At 32.3% G+C, this 14,586-nt stretch overlaps 2 protein-coding genes across 4 annotated transcripts in view; one reads left to right on the top strand and one right to left on the bottom strand.

The window, feature by feature from the left end:
- The window catches only part of LOC111619546 (NADH dehydrogenase [ubiquinone] iron-sulfur protein 6, mitochondrial-like), a 37,711-nt gene extending 28,024 nt beyond the window's left edge, over positions 1 to 9,687 (bottom strand). Inside the window, exons 1-2 of the mRNA XM_023361290.1 lie at positions 9,540 to 9,687; positions 6,787 to 6,840 (exon numbers count right to left, since the gene is read on the bottom strand). Coding sequence (XP_023217058.1) covers positions 6,787 to 6,840; positions 9,540 to 9,653 — 168 coding nt within the window. The 5' untranslated portion in view covers positions 9,654 to 9,687. The remainder of the gene's footprint in view (positions 1 to 6,786; positions 6,841 to 9,539) is intronic.
- LOC111619544 overlaps positions 1 to 14,586 on the top strand; it is a 33,980-nt gene that overhangs the window by 16,590 nt on the left and 2,804 nt on the right. Inside the window, exon 1 of one of the 3 annotated variants that reach the window (XR_002755774.1) lies at positions 9,939 to 9,951. The exons of 1 other annotated variant lie outside the window; for it this stretch is intronic. Coding sequence is in view for 1 of the 2 variants with exons in the window: in XM_023361288.1 (XP_023217056.1) it covers positions 10,293 to 11,477 (1,185 nt within the window). In the remaining variant the exon portion in view is untranslated. Of the gene's footprint in view, positions 1 to 9,938; positions 9,952 to 10,054; positions 11,479 to 14,586 lie in introns of those variants that run through there. One more of the 3 variants, XM_023361288.1, reaches the window with a different exon arrangement.

Genomic DNA, 14,586 nt, shown 5'->3' with positions numbered 1-14,586 from the left:
TTATCTAATGGCATAGCTTATTCACAGCAGAAATATAAAAACTCCATAATTATCTTTATAGCTATTCATTTTGGACGCAAAAGCATTGCAATTATTATATCAATTTTGCAATATTAGTACTTTGTTTTAAAAGCAATAAAAAGCTTATTTCTGTTCACATCTAAGAAGGGAAAGTTTCCATGTTTACGGAGAATTATAGAATGTAAAGAAATGCTAAATAACACACAAAACTTGGCATTTAAATACCTTTTTATTGATTTATTGTTATTTTTTTCTACCAATGTATGTTTATTCTTTATGCTAAATTTAAACCAGTATCGTTATGTTCAAAATCAATTCAAATACACAAACTTTTCTGCCCGTTCTCGCTCTTTGACCCTCATACAAAGGGTCGTAGAGAGAATCGCATGAGAATGAAAAATGAATATGAGGAAAAATAAATCATTGGAGAGAAGAGAGGAAAAGGAAGAGATGGAGGAGAAACTCTCCCCAAAGAAGATGAACATTTATTGAACTTTGGATCTGATTCCTTAGCTAAGAAAAGAAAGAGATTCGAGAGCAGCAGAAGCTCTAAGGAAAAATTGAAAATGAGAAACAGCAGGCAATGCATGATAAAAGGCATAAAGAGAAGGAAATGGAAATCGAATAGTAGAAAGAGTAGAAGGTATGGTTGCTGTATCTTCAAATTCTGTGTGTAGTGTCTTTGCAATCCAAACAATAATTTTGGTAGACGATCAAACAGCAATTAGTTAGAAAACGTTACAGTTTATTTAAAACACTTTTTTAATTCAGATGCATTTCGGGTTGGCTTGTATTCCCAACCCCTCTTCAGTGCTGTTAAAAATTACAAAAAACAAGGTGAGTTTCACGACATTGGTAAGTAGGACGTAACAAAAATGAGGGGTGACAATAACATAAAAAACTTGCATGTTATATAATGGTACAGCATAGACTTGTGTGACAATATTTTCATTACATAGTTGTATGACTATTTTCTATAATATGAAAAAAGTAAAGGGTGTGGCTGTATAACACATCATTTATATAAAAATTATAACATAGATTATTAATTTCAAAATATCTGTAAACACTTATATTTTTAGTTAATATGTATTATTCCCGATATAAAGTGGAACAGGGTAAAAATTGACAACTGTGTTATCCAGTGTTCACAGAGTAACAGTATACCGACAAGTAATGTTATTTAAACCATTCCTAACATTCCGTACAAGGGGGGTGTGCTTTTAAACAATCTTTAATGCGTGGAGGCGCTCTCTATTAGTTTATACCATTGGGGGTCTATTGACATGCCTTCTGAAATATTAATTAAGTTATCTTTAGGGTGTTTTTTGATTTCTGTGTGTTCTTTAAATTTCCTTTTATATGGGTCTTTTTCTAAATGTAACACTTTTATATTGTTTTTATTAATTTAGCAATTATTGTCACCTGTGTGGTAGTACCAGCGGGAAGTGTTATGTTTTAGGTGGATGGCAGCTTCATGTTCTTTAATTCTTGTTTCTAGTAACCGGCCTGTTTCACCGATGTAAGTTTTCGGATTTTGACAGTTGCATTCAAGTTTGTAAACAGTTCCTACAGTTTTAAGAATGTTTAGTTTGTTGTTATGTTGTACAGTACATCGCTTCCTAAAGAAGGGAAATGGACTTTGCGACTGCCAAGTAAAGGAGAGGGATGACCCTTTCCATATCATATTTACTTGTACCAAATTCAATCAGTATCATCAACAACTAAGAGACCTGACTACCCAAAAAGGGCACAACTGGCCCTGCCACCTCAGTGCATTCCTAGAGGACAAGGACACATACACCAATTTCGTCAAATTCATCAACAACTTAAACTTAGCAGACTATCACACCCCAACTGCTACTCAAGACAATATTCCAGCTAACTCTCCGAATAGGCATAGCCAGACTCCATAACTCCAGGACCCAAGGACAACAACAAAGTGCCACATTCTTCTAGGACTTAATCGGATTCCTCCATAAGGGTGTTTCTCCTTCCTCGTATCACTCTTCAGTACCCATCATTTGCCTTCAATCGTAATGTAAGTCCAATCACGGCGCCAATTATCGTTTAGGTGCATCATCTATCTGTCATTATGTACAAACATTATAAATGTAATTTTGTAATTCTGTTTTAATAAACAAATAAATAAATAAAAACAAAAACTTATACTGAAATGAATAAATAATATAACTAAAATAAACCTTTAACTATCCAGCAATAAAAAAATGTTTAATAAAAACGTTTTCAACCGTTTTTAAACAGCCATCTTCAGTTGAACCAATATTAAAAAAGAACACTAAAAAAGAACGCATGAAATACAAATTAAACAGAAACTGAAATGCACATGCGTAATTCATCGGACTTGTGTCTTCTGAAAATCTATAAATAACTTGCAAATAATATAAAAATAATAAAGCCGCCAAAAAAAAAATGTTATGAAAGAAAAATTATTAAATGTATTCATGATTGTTATGTCAAGGTAATTTATTTTATTATTGTTTTCTTTTTCTATATCGAATTGAGTATTTTCGATAAATTTGTTAGCGGCGTTCAGAATAATATTATCGTTTGTTACTCTATTATTGTATATTAGTAAATAGTCGTCCGCATATCTCATTACTAGTTTTACGCCTGGGATATTATTTATTTTTTCATCTATGTTTATCATAGCTAATTCAGCTAATTTTGGCCCCATCTTTGATCCCATACTGATGCCATCTACTTGTCTATAGAAGTCTGCATTAACTTTAAAATAGTTTCTGGTATATGCAAAATGTATCAGATTAATTAAAGTTTTATCTACATTTAATGTAATTAGGTACGCCTTCCTCTATTAATTTCTATTTTATATTTGGGTACATATATTTGACATCAAGACTTATTAGTTTATCAGTGTTTCCTTTCTGTATTTTCAGTATCTTATTTATAACATCATCAGCGTTTTTTACGGTGTACTTAGAATGATCGATGTCTATTAATTGTTGCTTGATATATTGTTCTAAGTTGTAAAGTATAGAAAATCTAAAATCTACTAAAGGTCTGAATTTTTCTTCATTTTTGTGAGTTTTTAATCTCATATTTAGTTTAGGGCATTTGTCAATATCAGCTATCATGTTTGTTGTTATAAAGTGATGGGTAAGTTATATTCTATTCCTAATGCTAGGAAATGTCTTACATATTTAGGTATTAGTACTTTAGAGTTATTTATGATTAACTTATTTACCCAAGAGTTTTTTTCCTTGGGTGTTGGGTATGAGAATAACTTGTGTAGTTTCATATCTTTTTTATATTTATAATCATTTGCTATTCCTTTATATGGGTTATCGTTATGAATAGATTTATGTAAAACTTTTTTTAATTGGTAATTATAGTTCTTCCATTTTTTATGTTTAAATCTAATGACGTATTTTATTATCATTCGTTCAATTTTCCACACAGCATGTTTAGGTATAATGTTTCTGATTGATGTTTTTAACTTCATTGTATTTGGTGTATGTTCTTCCCTTAAAAAGCATCTTAGGTAGCATCTGAATTAAAAAAGTGTTTTAAATTAACCATAATGTTTTCTAACTAATTGCTGTTTGATCGTCTACCAAAATTATTGTTTAGATTGCAAAGACGCTACACACAAAATTAGTAAAAAGATATCTCAGAAAAGTTGTTCTCGTTCAATTTGAAAGTGTGGAGGATCTGACAATCGAATGGAGTCCCAAAAACATTTTATCTGTTAACTGGTCTAATGTGGAGGACAGCCAAGCCTTATAAGAAGAATTCCAGATAACACAAAAGACTGAAGGTAAGATATTTTGTACAGTCGAGCATGTCGGTGCATTCCACGTAAGGTTTAATTTTCGGATGTAATTTTTATGGTACAGTACATGATAACATTTTAATTCAAAATTTTCAGCTATGATCAGACAGTAAGATGATTGCAATTGCCATGGCATCTTCATAAAACATATAGTTATTCCCCAGATCATTATTTGTGGAATAAACCATTTTATGAAAATGTTTGCAATCACATTTTTACACATTATTATTATTTAATAATGCTGTACTATTAAAGTACAAAATAATTATAAAATTATAATTATTTTTTACTTTTTGTTTATATAAAGGAACTTTATGACAGGCTGATTGGGCCGAATAATCACAAATCTATTGTACTCTATCAATACAGTGGGGTATGCTAGAATAAACATAATTAGTTCTAGAACCTCATTCATTATAGCATCTGTTACACTGAAATATATTTACTGTATGTGTTTAAGATAATCCATTATTCTGGATAGTAACATTGTTCCAGGTCCATAGCCTAGAGCAAAGTAACCATCCAATACAATCATTTAAATAGGAAAATATAATATAAAATCAAAAATAAGTAAAGTATAAACAATCTTTCCTTAATGAAATCTATTAACAAACTTTCCTTAATAAAAAGCACAATCTAATGTGCATTGAAAATCAAATAATTAAACCTTCTGAACCAGAATAATGACGACAACTGACTCTCTAATCGAAGTGGGATGGCCCTAACACGCCATTTGTGTACACCTGTTATGTTGGCCGATTGTATCAAAATGAATTAATTCAATAGAAAAACTGAATTCATACAACCAAAGAAATATTTCAAACTAGCTTACCCGTCGCGCATTGCTGCGATCTCAGAAGAAAGGAAATTCAAGCAAACTCGTTATGATAAAATTCAATTTACATTTTATTATTTTTATTGAAACTTATTATTATTATTCATTTTCATGGGAAAAACATTTCAAAGTGTCGTTTCAATTCTATTTATTTATTGGAGTGTTTGTGGATACACGATATTTTTTGTTTTTCCCTCTGGTGTGTACACGAATAAATCGGAAGGTTTTTCGACGCGTGAGCCGGCCACATACAGTTGTCCATGCGAGAAGCACGGATTCTCCAAATTTAGCCCACACACTCGCTGCGATTGTCAGAAGTGCGATATTCCCCATTTTTATATATATATTTTTAAATCCTTTATAATTTTCATTATTTAATTGCTCCTTCCTTTCTTCCTTGGCACGTTGTGAAATTTCTGAGAGTTGGATAATAAACCGTTTTATTGTAATTTGTCTTTTTAAATTATTTTGAGTCGATATTAAAATTTGGAAAAGGGGGGATACCTAGATCGGTAAAATACGCGAATTTCTTCCTACAACTTCGGTTGTTGTTCGGGGTACAGTTAAGGTTTTAACGAAGCTCGAGGGAATACATAATTAGCAAAAAAAAAGTTGAAATAAAGTGATTAAACAAAAATTATTATACATATCGTAAATAACAGTTCACAAATGCATATATAGAGATATTTTTTAAGGGGGGAAATGGTCTTCACAATTTGAAATCGATCGGACACACTGTGCGCGAATGCTCGTGTAAACGCGCGCCATCTATCGTAGGATAAATGTACTTCGCGGGAGTGTATTAAAAATTAAAAAAAACTTTCCAAAGTTTTATGGCAATCGTACTATGCCACAAACCTTCGCCAGAGTATATTAAATAACTTCCCAAAGTTTCACTTCAATCGGACAAACGGTGTGGCAATGCATGAAGGACACACACACACACACACAGACACACATACATTCATTTTTATATATATAGATTAAACTAAAAAATCCAAGCTTTTGTCATAAATTGTTTTCAAAAATTTAATAGCACTGATTAAATCTTATCCTTTATTCTGTAGAAGCTAGAATTATACAAGGTTACCATTGTAGAAAGAATTCTGACTCTTACAGAACAGAGTTATCATCATATTCTATTATACAAGCTGTTCCAAAATGTCTAGACACACGTAATGTCTCTACGGATGATAATAGGTCAAAATAAACAACAGCAGTATACGTTATGCATCATAACATGTACTTTCATTGCTTATTTTGGCTTGCCATCATCCACAGAGACATTACATTACTTGTATCCGACCTTTGGGACAGCTTATCCATGGTTACTTACTGTGTTGACTGAGGATAACTCCTACATCTGCAGTTTATCATCCACTATGGCCGGCTATTGCTTTACCCTGGTATGGTGTATATACACCATACCAGGGTAAAGCAATAGCCGGCCATAGTGGCATGATTATAGGACACAGATGTAGGATTTGTTTCCAGTTGGCACCGTAAACGTAGAAAACATATTTATAAAGTATCAAAGCTATTCCTAATATTATAAATACAGTCAAGTCCGCTTAAGAGAGCACTCTCGGTTACCATGTTACACTACTTGCAACAATGATCGATTTTGTTTTGAACAGTAAACATATAATGCCATCAATTCAACACAATTTTTTAATTGTCTCTATTTCAGACAAGTAAAAATAAATAGTGTATGCGTCAAGGAAATACAATAATAAAAAATCTGACAATATCTGAAGTCTTACAAAAAGAAAAATAAGTTTTTACATGGACAATTTAACTCGTTACAAGTAATTCATAGGCTTTGTATTACAGAGAAGATTTGGAATAAAGTTTTGTCATTTGTACATTTAAATTTTTCATAAGAAAATTGCTTGGGAAAGAAATTACAATTTCTATGGTCAAAAATATTTATTACTAAATGAAAGAAATAATAATTTCAATATGAGCCGTTAGCTGATAAACAAAACTTACTCTACCATCATAACAAACGATCCAAATAAATTTTTCAACTACATTTTATCTAGAATTTACATAGTTTGACATGTCTTTTTACAGCATAGATTCATAAAAATTAAATCATTTAATATATTCTTACCTGTTTCGGTTTGTCGACGAATCTTGCTAATCGATAGTCGTCTTCGGTCCATTGCTAAATAAAGAAAGAAAATATTTTTTAATAAATATTATTCAACAAATACAATCTTACAAAACATAATTTCAAGATGTAAGTGTAATAAGAGTTTTTTAGATTAATATTTATAGTAAAATAATTAGAATTATTTATAATTAAATACAAAACCAAACCCAACATATAATTAAAAAATACAGCCGGATTCGTATCGGACTATAATATGGCAAATTAAATATTAAAACACAAAATAATCTGGATTAAAGATAGACAGAGATAGACAGACAAAGATACCGTATCAACTATACTGTTAAGAGATTTGCTGTATTTGGAGGAATTATATGGAGAAATGCCATCTTGTCACTATCAAAAACCAGCCTTTGCTTAATATATTTTGCAAATTTCTGTTGATAATTGACTATTGACCATCCATCAGGCCTTGGCCTCAAATATCCAGAAAGGCAAAAACAGTAAAGTAATATCTAGAATTTATTTGCATCTAAATAAGCTTGCTAATTTATCACACACCGATTTACCCGACATCACTCGTCTTTGTCTAGCCTTTCCAAATTTAGAAGACAGAGCTGCTTACTTCGATAAAATTCTTACCTAAAAATATTTTAATGGTTTTATTTCACCCTTTTATTTTCACTCTCATAATTCCTCTTGTTTTTTTACCTTCCATTTTACATAATTTTAGCAGCAACAAGTCCAATTTGTAGAATGACACTTGTAGAAAATGTTTTTTTAATTGAAAAAATGTTCATTCTACACTGTAAATATTTCACATAACTGCTAGAATTTGGGCATATGATGTAAGCTGATAGTTTCTCCAGTTACATAGTAGTTTTATGTAAAGTCATAGACCTGTTGTACCATGATTTTTCCATATTTAAATGCATTTGCAGAAATGCATCGTATGTATTTTAGCTGTTGTTTGCATGTTATTTTGTTACCTTTTGTGTTACTTTTATCTTGGAGCTCCTTTGCTATTTGCTTGGGGAAGCTGTTTTTGCCTGGATGGCATCACCTTATAAATATTTTGTAATAAAGAATAAAGAATATACAACATGCATTACCAATGTGAGAGTTTCTGCTGATATATTTAGTGCAGAGGATTGATGCTGTACAGTACAGAACAGCGAAATTAAACTGTTTATTAAATATATGTAATATGTGCATTATAAAGTTCTTCCTAGTGAGAATTTGAGAATAGCATTTAAGAAAAAATAGGATAATTGTTTTGGTTTCTTGTTATGTCTGTTCAAAACAAAAGAGAAATAAAGAAAATTGTAGAACAGAATATATCGCAAAGGGCATCTGAACTCAGTTCCTTTTCTGGTGGTTTTTGCTTATAGAGATGAGTTAACAAAATGAGTTCCAGTGACACCAGCATAGACAAAATCTTGCTTATATATAAAAAAATATAGGCAAGACTTACATACTTTATATGTGTAGATACAGAATGTTCCATAAGTCTGGCTACATAGGAGTTAAGACTGTTTTGTAATTATCAAGAAAATAATCCATGCAATTTAAAAATGATATTTTGACAAAATTATCTATATGATGTACACATACATTTACAGATCCACCAGATTTCTAGCACGGCTTGAACTAGAAAATCCACCTGCAAACTGCTTACAAAAACTGATCTGTATGATTTTACACCATTGTAAAATGACTGCCAAAGAAGAAAATTTGATTGCAATGCAAAACTGCATCCACCTGTTTACTGCATCACAGAGTTATTGTAAAACAGGCATAAAATGGTTCAAGTAAGGAGGAACAAATTCAAATTATTTTGACAACAAGGGCTCTCAGTCAGCATAAAGCTACCAAAGACTCTAAAAGGCTTCAGTCAGAATTCCCACTAATCACATACAAGTCTGGTTGTAGTCTTTGGTGGTTTTGTGATAACAGAGTCCTCGTCATCAAAATAACTCAAATTAATTCCTCTTTGGGGCACTTTCGCACTACAACCGACCGAACCGACCAGAGCATCGAATACACTTATGTCAGTGATCGATTCGTTATGGCCAATCAGAACAAGCATTACAAATCAAAACACTGGCCAATCCTTGTACGTTCTTCTAATTTTTTAAAAATATCTTCATTATTTGCCACATAATATCATAAATTGGTGGATATTATCTATCTTACTTTGTTTATCAATGATTCTGAAAAGTTTTTTTATACTGCCAACTTTTCTCATTGCGTAGGATTTTGTAAATCCAAAGTCCAATTGTCTGTAGCTTCTAAATGCTTGGCCATAGCTCGCCAGCCAATCCGGCTCGACCACAGATATTTAACACTTTTAAATCCGTCCAACTGGTACGACGAACGAACTGCTGCCGTTGTCACGGAAACACGACTCGGAATCGGTCCAGTCAATTTTCATGCAAAATTGCCCTTAACCAGTGCCACACTTCACCTGTAAGATAATAAACAGTCGTCAACGTAACTCCTCTGTGGCCCATATATTATTATTACGTACAGAAGTGGGAACAAATGCAGCTCCAAATGAAACAGTTCAGGCCTTATCAGAGTGGTAGACCACGTGCATGAAAATACAGGGGGGCGTTCAAACCCCCATTCAGAACTGCAATTTTACCCACAAGGGGATGCTGACGTACGTAAACATTTATCATTTTACTACACGATTCATTCATTATAAAGCATTTTAATTAATCATAAATGGAAAAAGAAAGCACTCGAACCTGTCCCGTGTGAGTTACTTTCTCTTCGGGTTCCCAATCCCTTTTAGTGCAAACACTTCGCCATTTAAAGTTCCAACTTCTCGAACGGCAAACGGCACGCATCACCGCCGCCATTTTAAATGGCCGCTGACTCGAAACGGCGGTTTCTCACTTTTGCCACTTAACTAATAAAAACAGAATTATATATATATATATATATTAAATTATTAACTATTATTTAAAATTNAATGAATGCCCCCACCAGTGGGCGAGTGGTCTCCGTTGCCGCTCATAGCGGTGACCAGACCCTAAACACTGGGAAGTTCGGTCGTGGGTTCGCGCCACGATCGGACAAGCTGGCATAATGTCTTAGAGCAAATCACATTCACAAATAGAGTCCGCGATGTACAGTACTGTAAAGTGTAAACAATGAGTGAGTATTCTGTTAGAAGTTTTATTCTTATATTTTATAATATTATAGCATATAATTGATTTTTAAAAAAAATGGAGTTTAGAATAAGAGATTCTAAACTCCATTTTTTTAAAAAATTAATTATATGCTAATTTAGATACGTAAATAACTTTTTATGATTAATGTTACATATGGTGACAAAATGGCGGTGCTTCCGGTAATCTCAAAAGTGTTGTTGTAACCTTTATGGAAGTTTTCTCTACAATTATCAAACGACCAAGTTATTTCTAATAGTTTTTTGTTAAAAACAATACGTTCGTTGTTAATTTTAAGTGTTTGGTTAATAGTATAATAAGCTAATAATGAGTTATTCAGACATTAATTCCGACGATTTTTGGTCCGGATGTACCACCCGTAAATTTTACCAATTACTGGAATTGGAGTATTCGGAAATGGGTTTGGATCCAAGGATTGATAATGCTTTTAAATTTGCAGTAAAGTTAGGATTACAACATACCGAGGATGTGTGCATTTTCTGTTCAAAACCGTGTAAAATATTCTATCGAAGTGATAGAAATTCGTGCCTTCTACGATGTAGTAATTGCGGGAAAAAGTTTTCAGCTTATGATGGAACTTTTAAGGGTAAATGTGGTAATATTTCTTGGGCTGGAATTTTGACATTTATATGGCATTACCTAGGTTTGGAGTGCACCTCGGCAAACTCGGCTTTCGCCGCGGGTATTTCTACGAAGGCCGCCGTCGATTGGTCCAACCATCTACGTTTAGTAATGCTTATCGCTTTGCACAATATGACCTCATTTAAAATCGGAGGTCCGAATAAAACCGTCGAAATAGACGAGACGTTAATATGTAAACGTAAATACGAAAAAGGGTGTAAACTGAAAAGTGCAAAATGGGTAGTAGGCGGAATATGTAGGCAAGACGATAGTTGCTTTATTTGTCAAGTAAATGATAGATCCGAAAACACGCTTAATTGGGTGATATCTAAATTTGTAAAATCTGGAAGTCTCGTATTAACTGATGAATGGAAAGGATATAACCACATAAACGACCTGGATGGATTAGAAATTGAACATAGAACAGTCAATCGCTCGGAAGATTTCGTAAACCCGGAAATGGGGGATAATATGCAGAAAATTGAAAGATTGTTGGGTTGTCTAAAAAATGAAAAAAATCTGCCGAAGCATTACACAGAGGATCTGTTGGACTCGTACATTTATTCATTTATGTACAAAAGGTTTATGAATTGGTCGGCCAAAAAACCTGGAGAAAGATTTCAAATTTTCGTGAAGCATTTATGTATGATTTATCCGGGATCCGGCCGGATACCAAAATGGAAAGAACCAGAGACTGTGCCCATTGCTCCTGTTTCTAATATTAAGAAGAAAGAAAAAAATACAAAAGAAATAAAATCAGATAGCTCAACAGAGAAAGTGAATAAAACTAGGAAAAAAAGGAGTTTGCCAAAAGGAGAGTCAAGTTCGGTTGGGACAAAACTTCAAAAAATGGGAAAAAAGGATCAATAATGTAAGTAATTTTAAGAATTTAATTTAAAACCATATTATTAAATTTAGAAAAAAATCCCAATTCAAATTATTGTGACTGTAGTACATCATACACCTGTTTATTGGTTACTAAGCAGTCTCAATCGCATTCAAAATGGCAACTGGAAGAGTCGCCATTTTAGTCACCACAGGTAACATTAATCCTTTTTAATTGTCGAATGCAGTTTATTATAAGCTGTGGTAGAAGTGACATTCTGGGTTAAGATGTGATCTGTGAATGAAGGATTTGCCAACTCCATAAGAGCAAAATGTCAATGGAACGATACCCATACGTGCGATCTTTCGCCAGATATTTGTGTCTCTAAAGATCAGTTTTTACCACCGGTACTACTGTCTATTCTCTGCTCTGCATTGCTTGCTGTTACTCACCTTGACCGACGTTTTGCATGTAGTTTGTATACTTCAGCGCAAGCAACGACTCACATCAAACACCTGCCTGGAGATGAGCTCCTGTCCCCCCTAAAATTATATAATTAGTACTCCATGAATAGTCAAGTGGGCTAATTGAAGCTGGCATAGTCACCTGGGCTAAATAGTTAAACATGATGGTATTAATCTGGGTAATTGAGCAAAATATGCGACTATGATTACAACCATTTTGGACTTCAATAAACGCTCTTGGAACATGCAGTGTGACTTCCAATTGCATGCAGCTGATTTTGGGAGATGTATCTTGCAAAACGGTTGAGTAGAGGTGTGGTTCCTTTGATTTTTTTTTTCCTGTTGTGGGTATGACCTAAGGCCTCATAGGGTCCCACCCATCTCATTCAGAGGTGTAATTGTACCATTTTGGGTACTCTAAATCTATGTAAATACAGGGTCTTCCAAAAAGAATGTTGCCATTTTAAAAATTATTTTATTTATATTAATTATTATGTGCAAATAGCTGGACTTATGCTGTTGGATGAAAAAACAACATTGCATAGATCTACAAACACAAGACAAATTGTGGAATATTCACATTATCGGACAAGTAACGACATAAGACAACAAAATAATTTGCCACTTGCTTTTATATTTGTTGTCTGAACTTGTTTAGAATTTTGTTTTACCAATACTTGGCAACATTAGCCATACAGTTATACCTTGGGTTACGTCATTTTGAGTTAAGTTGTTCTTGATTATACATCGTTTGTCCAAAAAAAAAAAAATGTATGGAAAAATAAAAATTAAGTTTAAGTCATTTTATTCAACTTTACATCTGCCCGCCACAAATATTGAAGTTGTAATATCACTATAAAAGTGTTAAAAGCATATAAAATCATATTAAAATTCATACATTTACAGTAAATGTTAATATAATCATCATAAATCCTAGAGAACGAAATATGAAAACAAAAACATCTGTGACTCTATGTTGTCATCTTATTTAGTGGTTTTTAACAGCTCAATATTGGCATTTTCCACAGTAGTACCAATATCTACTATTTGGCATCATTGTCAGCGCCACTCAATAGTGGTAAATTTAACATAAATTAGTTTATTTTCTACTTTTGCAAAATAATTTTAATAACTGTATTTGTTATTTAACGTTACAAAGTTATCTTATTTTATAATGTCTTAGAGCAAATCACATTCACAAATAGAGTCCGCGATGTACAGTACTGTAAACGTGTATATTTACAAGTATGTACGTACATGTATTCGTAAATTTAGATTACTTTTTTTCTGTACTATATTAAAAACTAAAATTTATTTGTTTGTAAGCTTAAAATAGATTCTTATTAATCATATATTATTAAAAATGCATTTATAAATAAAATACAGGATTGGGAATGGTTATTTTGTGATTTAGTCTAGTGACAAGTAAATTTGACTTAAGTCGCCTCTCCTGGAACAAATTACCGACGTAAGGCAAAGTATACCTGTATTACTGAATGAAGATGAACCCAAAATCAAAAGAAAGCATATTTGGGTATACAAAATGTTGAAGAAATGCAAAGTGGAAAATATCAAGCTTTTCTAAACCAAAAGTTTTCTTTCCAATTGTTATCGCTGTTGGATGAGACAGGTCTCTGGATAATTATGTACAAATTATCTTAAGTTTTCACAGTCCATTTCTCAAAAATACAAAATATAATGTATCTTTACAATGCAAACATGATGATACCTAATTGCAAAATCATTAACACTACACTGTGCATCAAAGATGTGAATAAACATAAGCATTCCTTCTTGGATTGTTGGTTATCATTGTTGTGATGTGCCCTTTTTGCCAATTACACATAGTGTGAATGTGACAGTTCAAATTTAATAAAATAATAATTTGTCATGTTATTTCTTGTCTGATAGTGTGAATCAACCTAATGTTGCAATATATATTAAAACAATGGAAATCACATTTGCCCATTAAAATGACTCAATCATTTATCTTATGTTACACATCTGATCAATACTCAAATTCTTCCTATGCCAGCTATGGCATATCTGTTGTTGCCCCTCGTACAGCAGCCGCAATTTTGCAGATAACATGAAACACTTTCTCTATTGCAGAGTTGCCATTTTTCTGATGATGAGATGATAAATGCAGATGAGGGATGAAACTCAGACGATCATTCTATCAATTGATGTACGTCGCATGCTTATTGGATAATAATTAGAATAATGGGGTCAAAGTGAATAATGAATATATATTTATTAATAATCTAAAAGCAACTTCTGTTTTGATGTATGAAAATAATGAAAATCTCCAATTATTGTATCTTTTGCTTGATGTCCAAAGGAATACTTATTTAGATTTTTGATATCTTTAATACAACTGTTTAACATTAGAATGCCTAATACTTTTATATAATATTCATATAGTAATATAATTTAATATAAATACATTATGAGAAATGTTTTTGATCCCAATAGGATCTGCGTCAGGTCAAAAGTGTACAATAGTATTAGATGCTAGATGATCAAATTTAAATATTTTAAAATTGCACACCAACCAAAGCCAAGTATTATCGGGCTAAAAACAGCTATAATACTAATAATTTAAAGACAATTTGGCATTAGAGTTAGGTGTTAGGCACCATCTCTTGATAAATTTAATAATTATAATCTAATTAAATAATTTAAAGTT

Source organism: Centruroides sculpturatus, unplaced genomic scaffold (genome assembly GCF_000671375.1).
Source record: "Centruroides sculpturatus isolate CEXI.00-Female unplaced genomic scaffold, Cexi_2.0 scaffold179, whole genome shotgun sequence".
In the NCBI taxonomy this organism is placed as follows: Eukaryota; Metazoa; Arthropoda; class Arachnida; order Scorpiones; family Buthidae; genus Centruroides; species Centruroides sculpturatus.
This window is presented reverse-complemented; position numbering and strand designations above follow the sequence as displayed.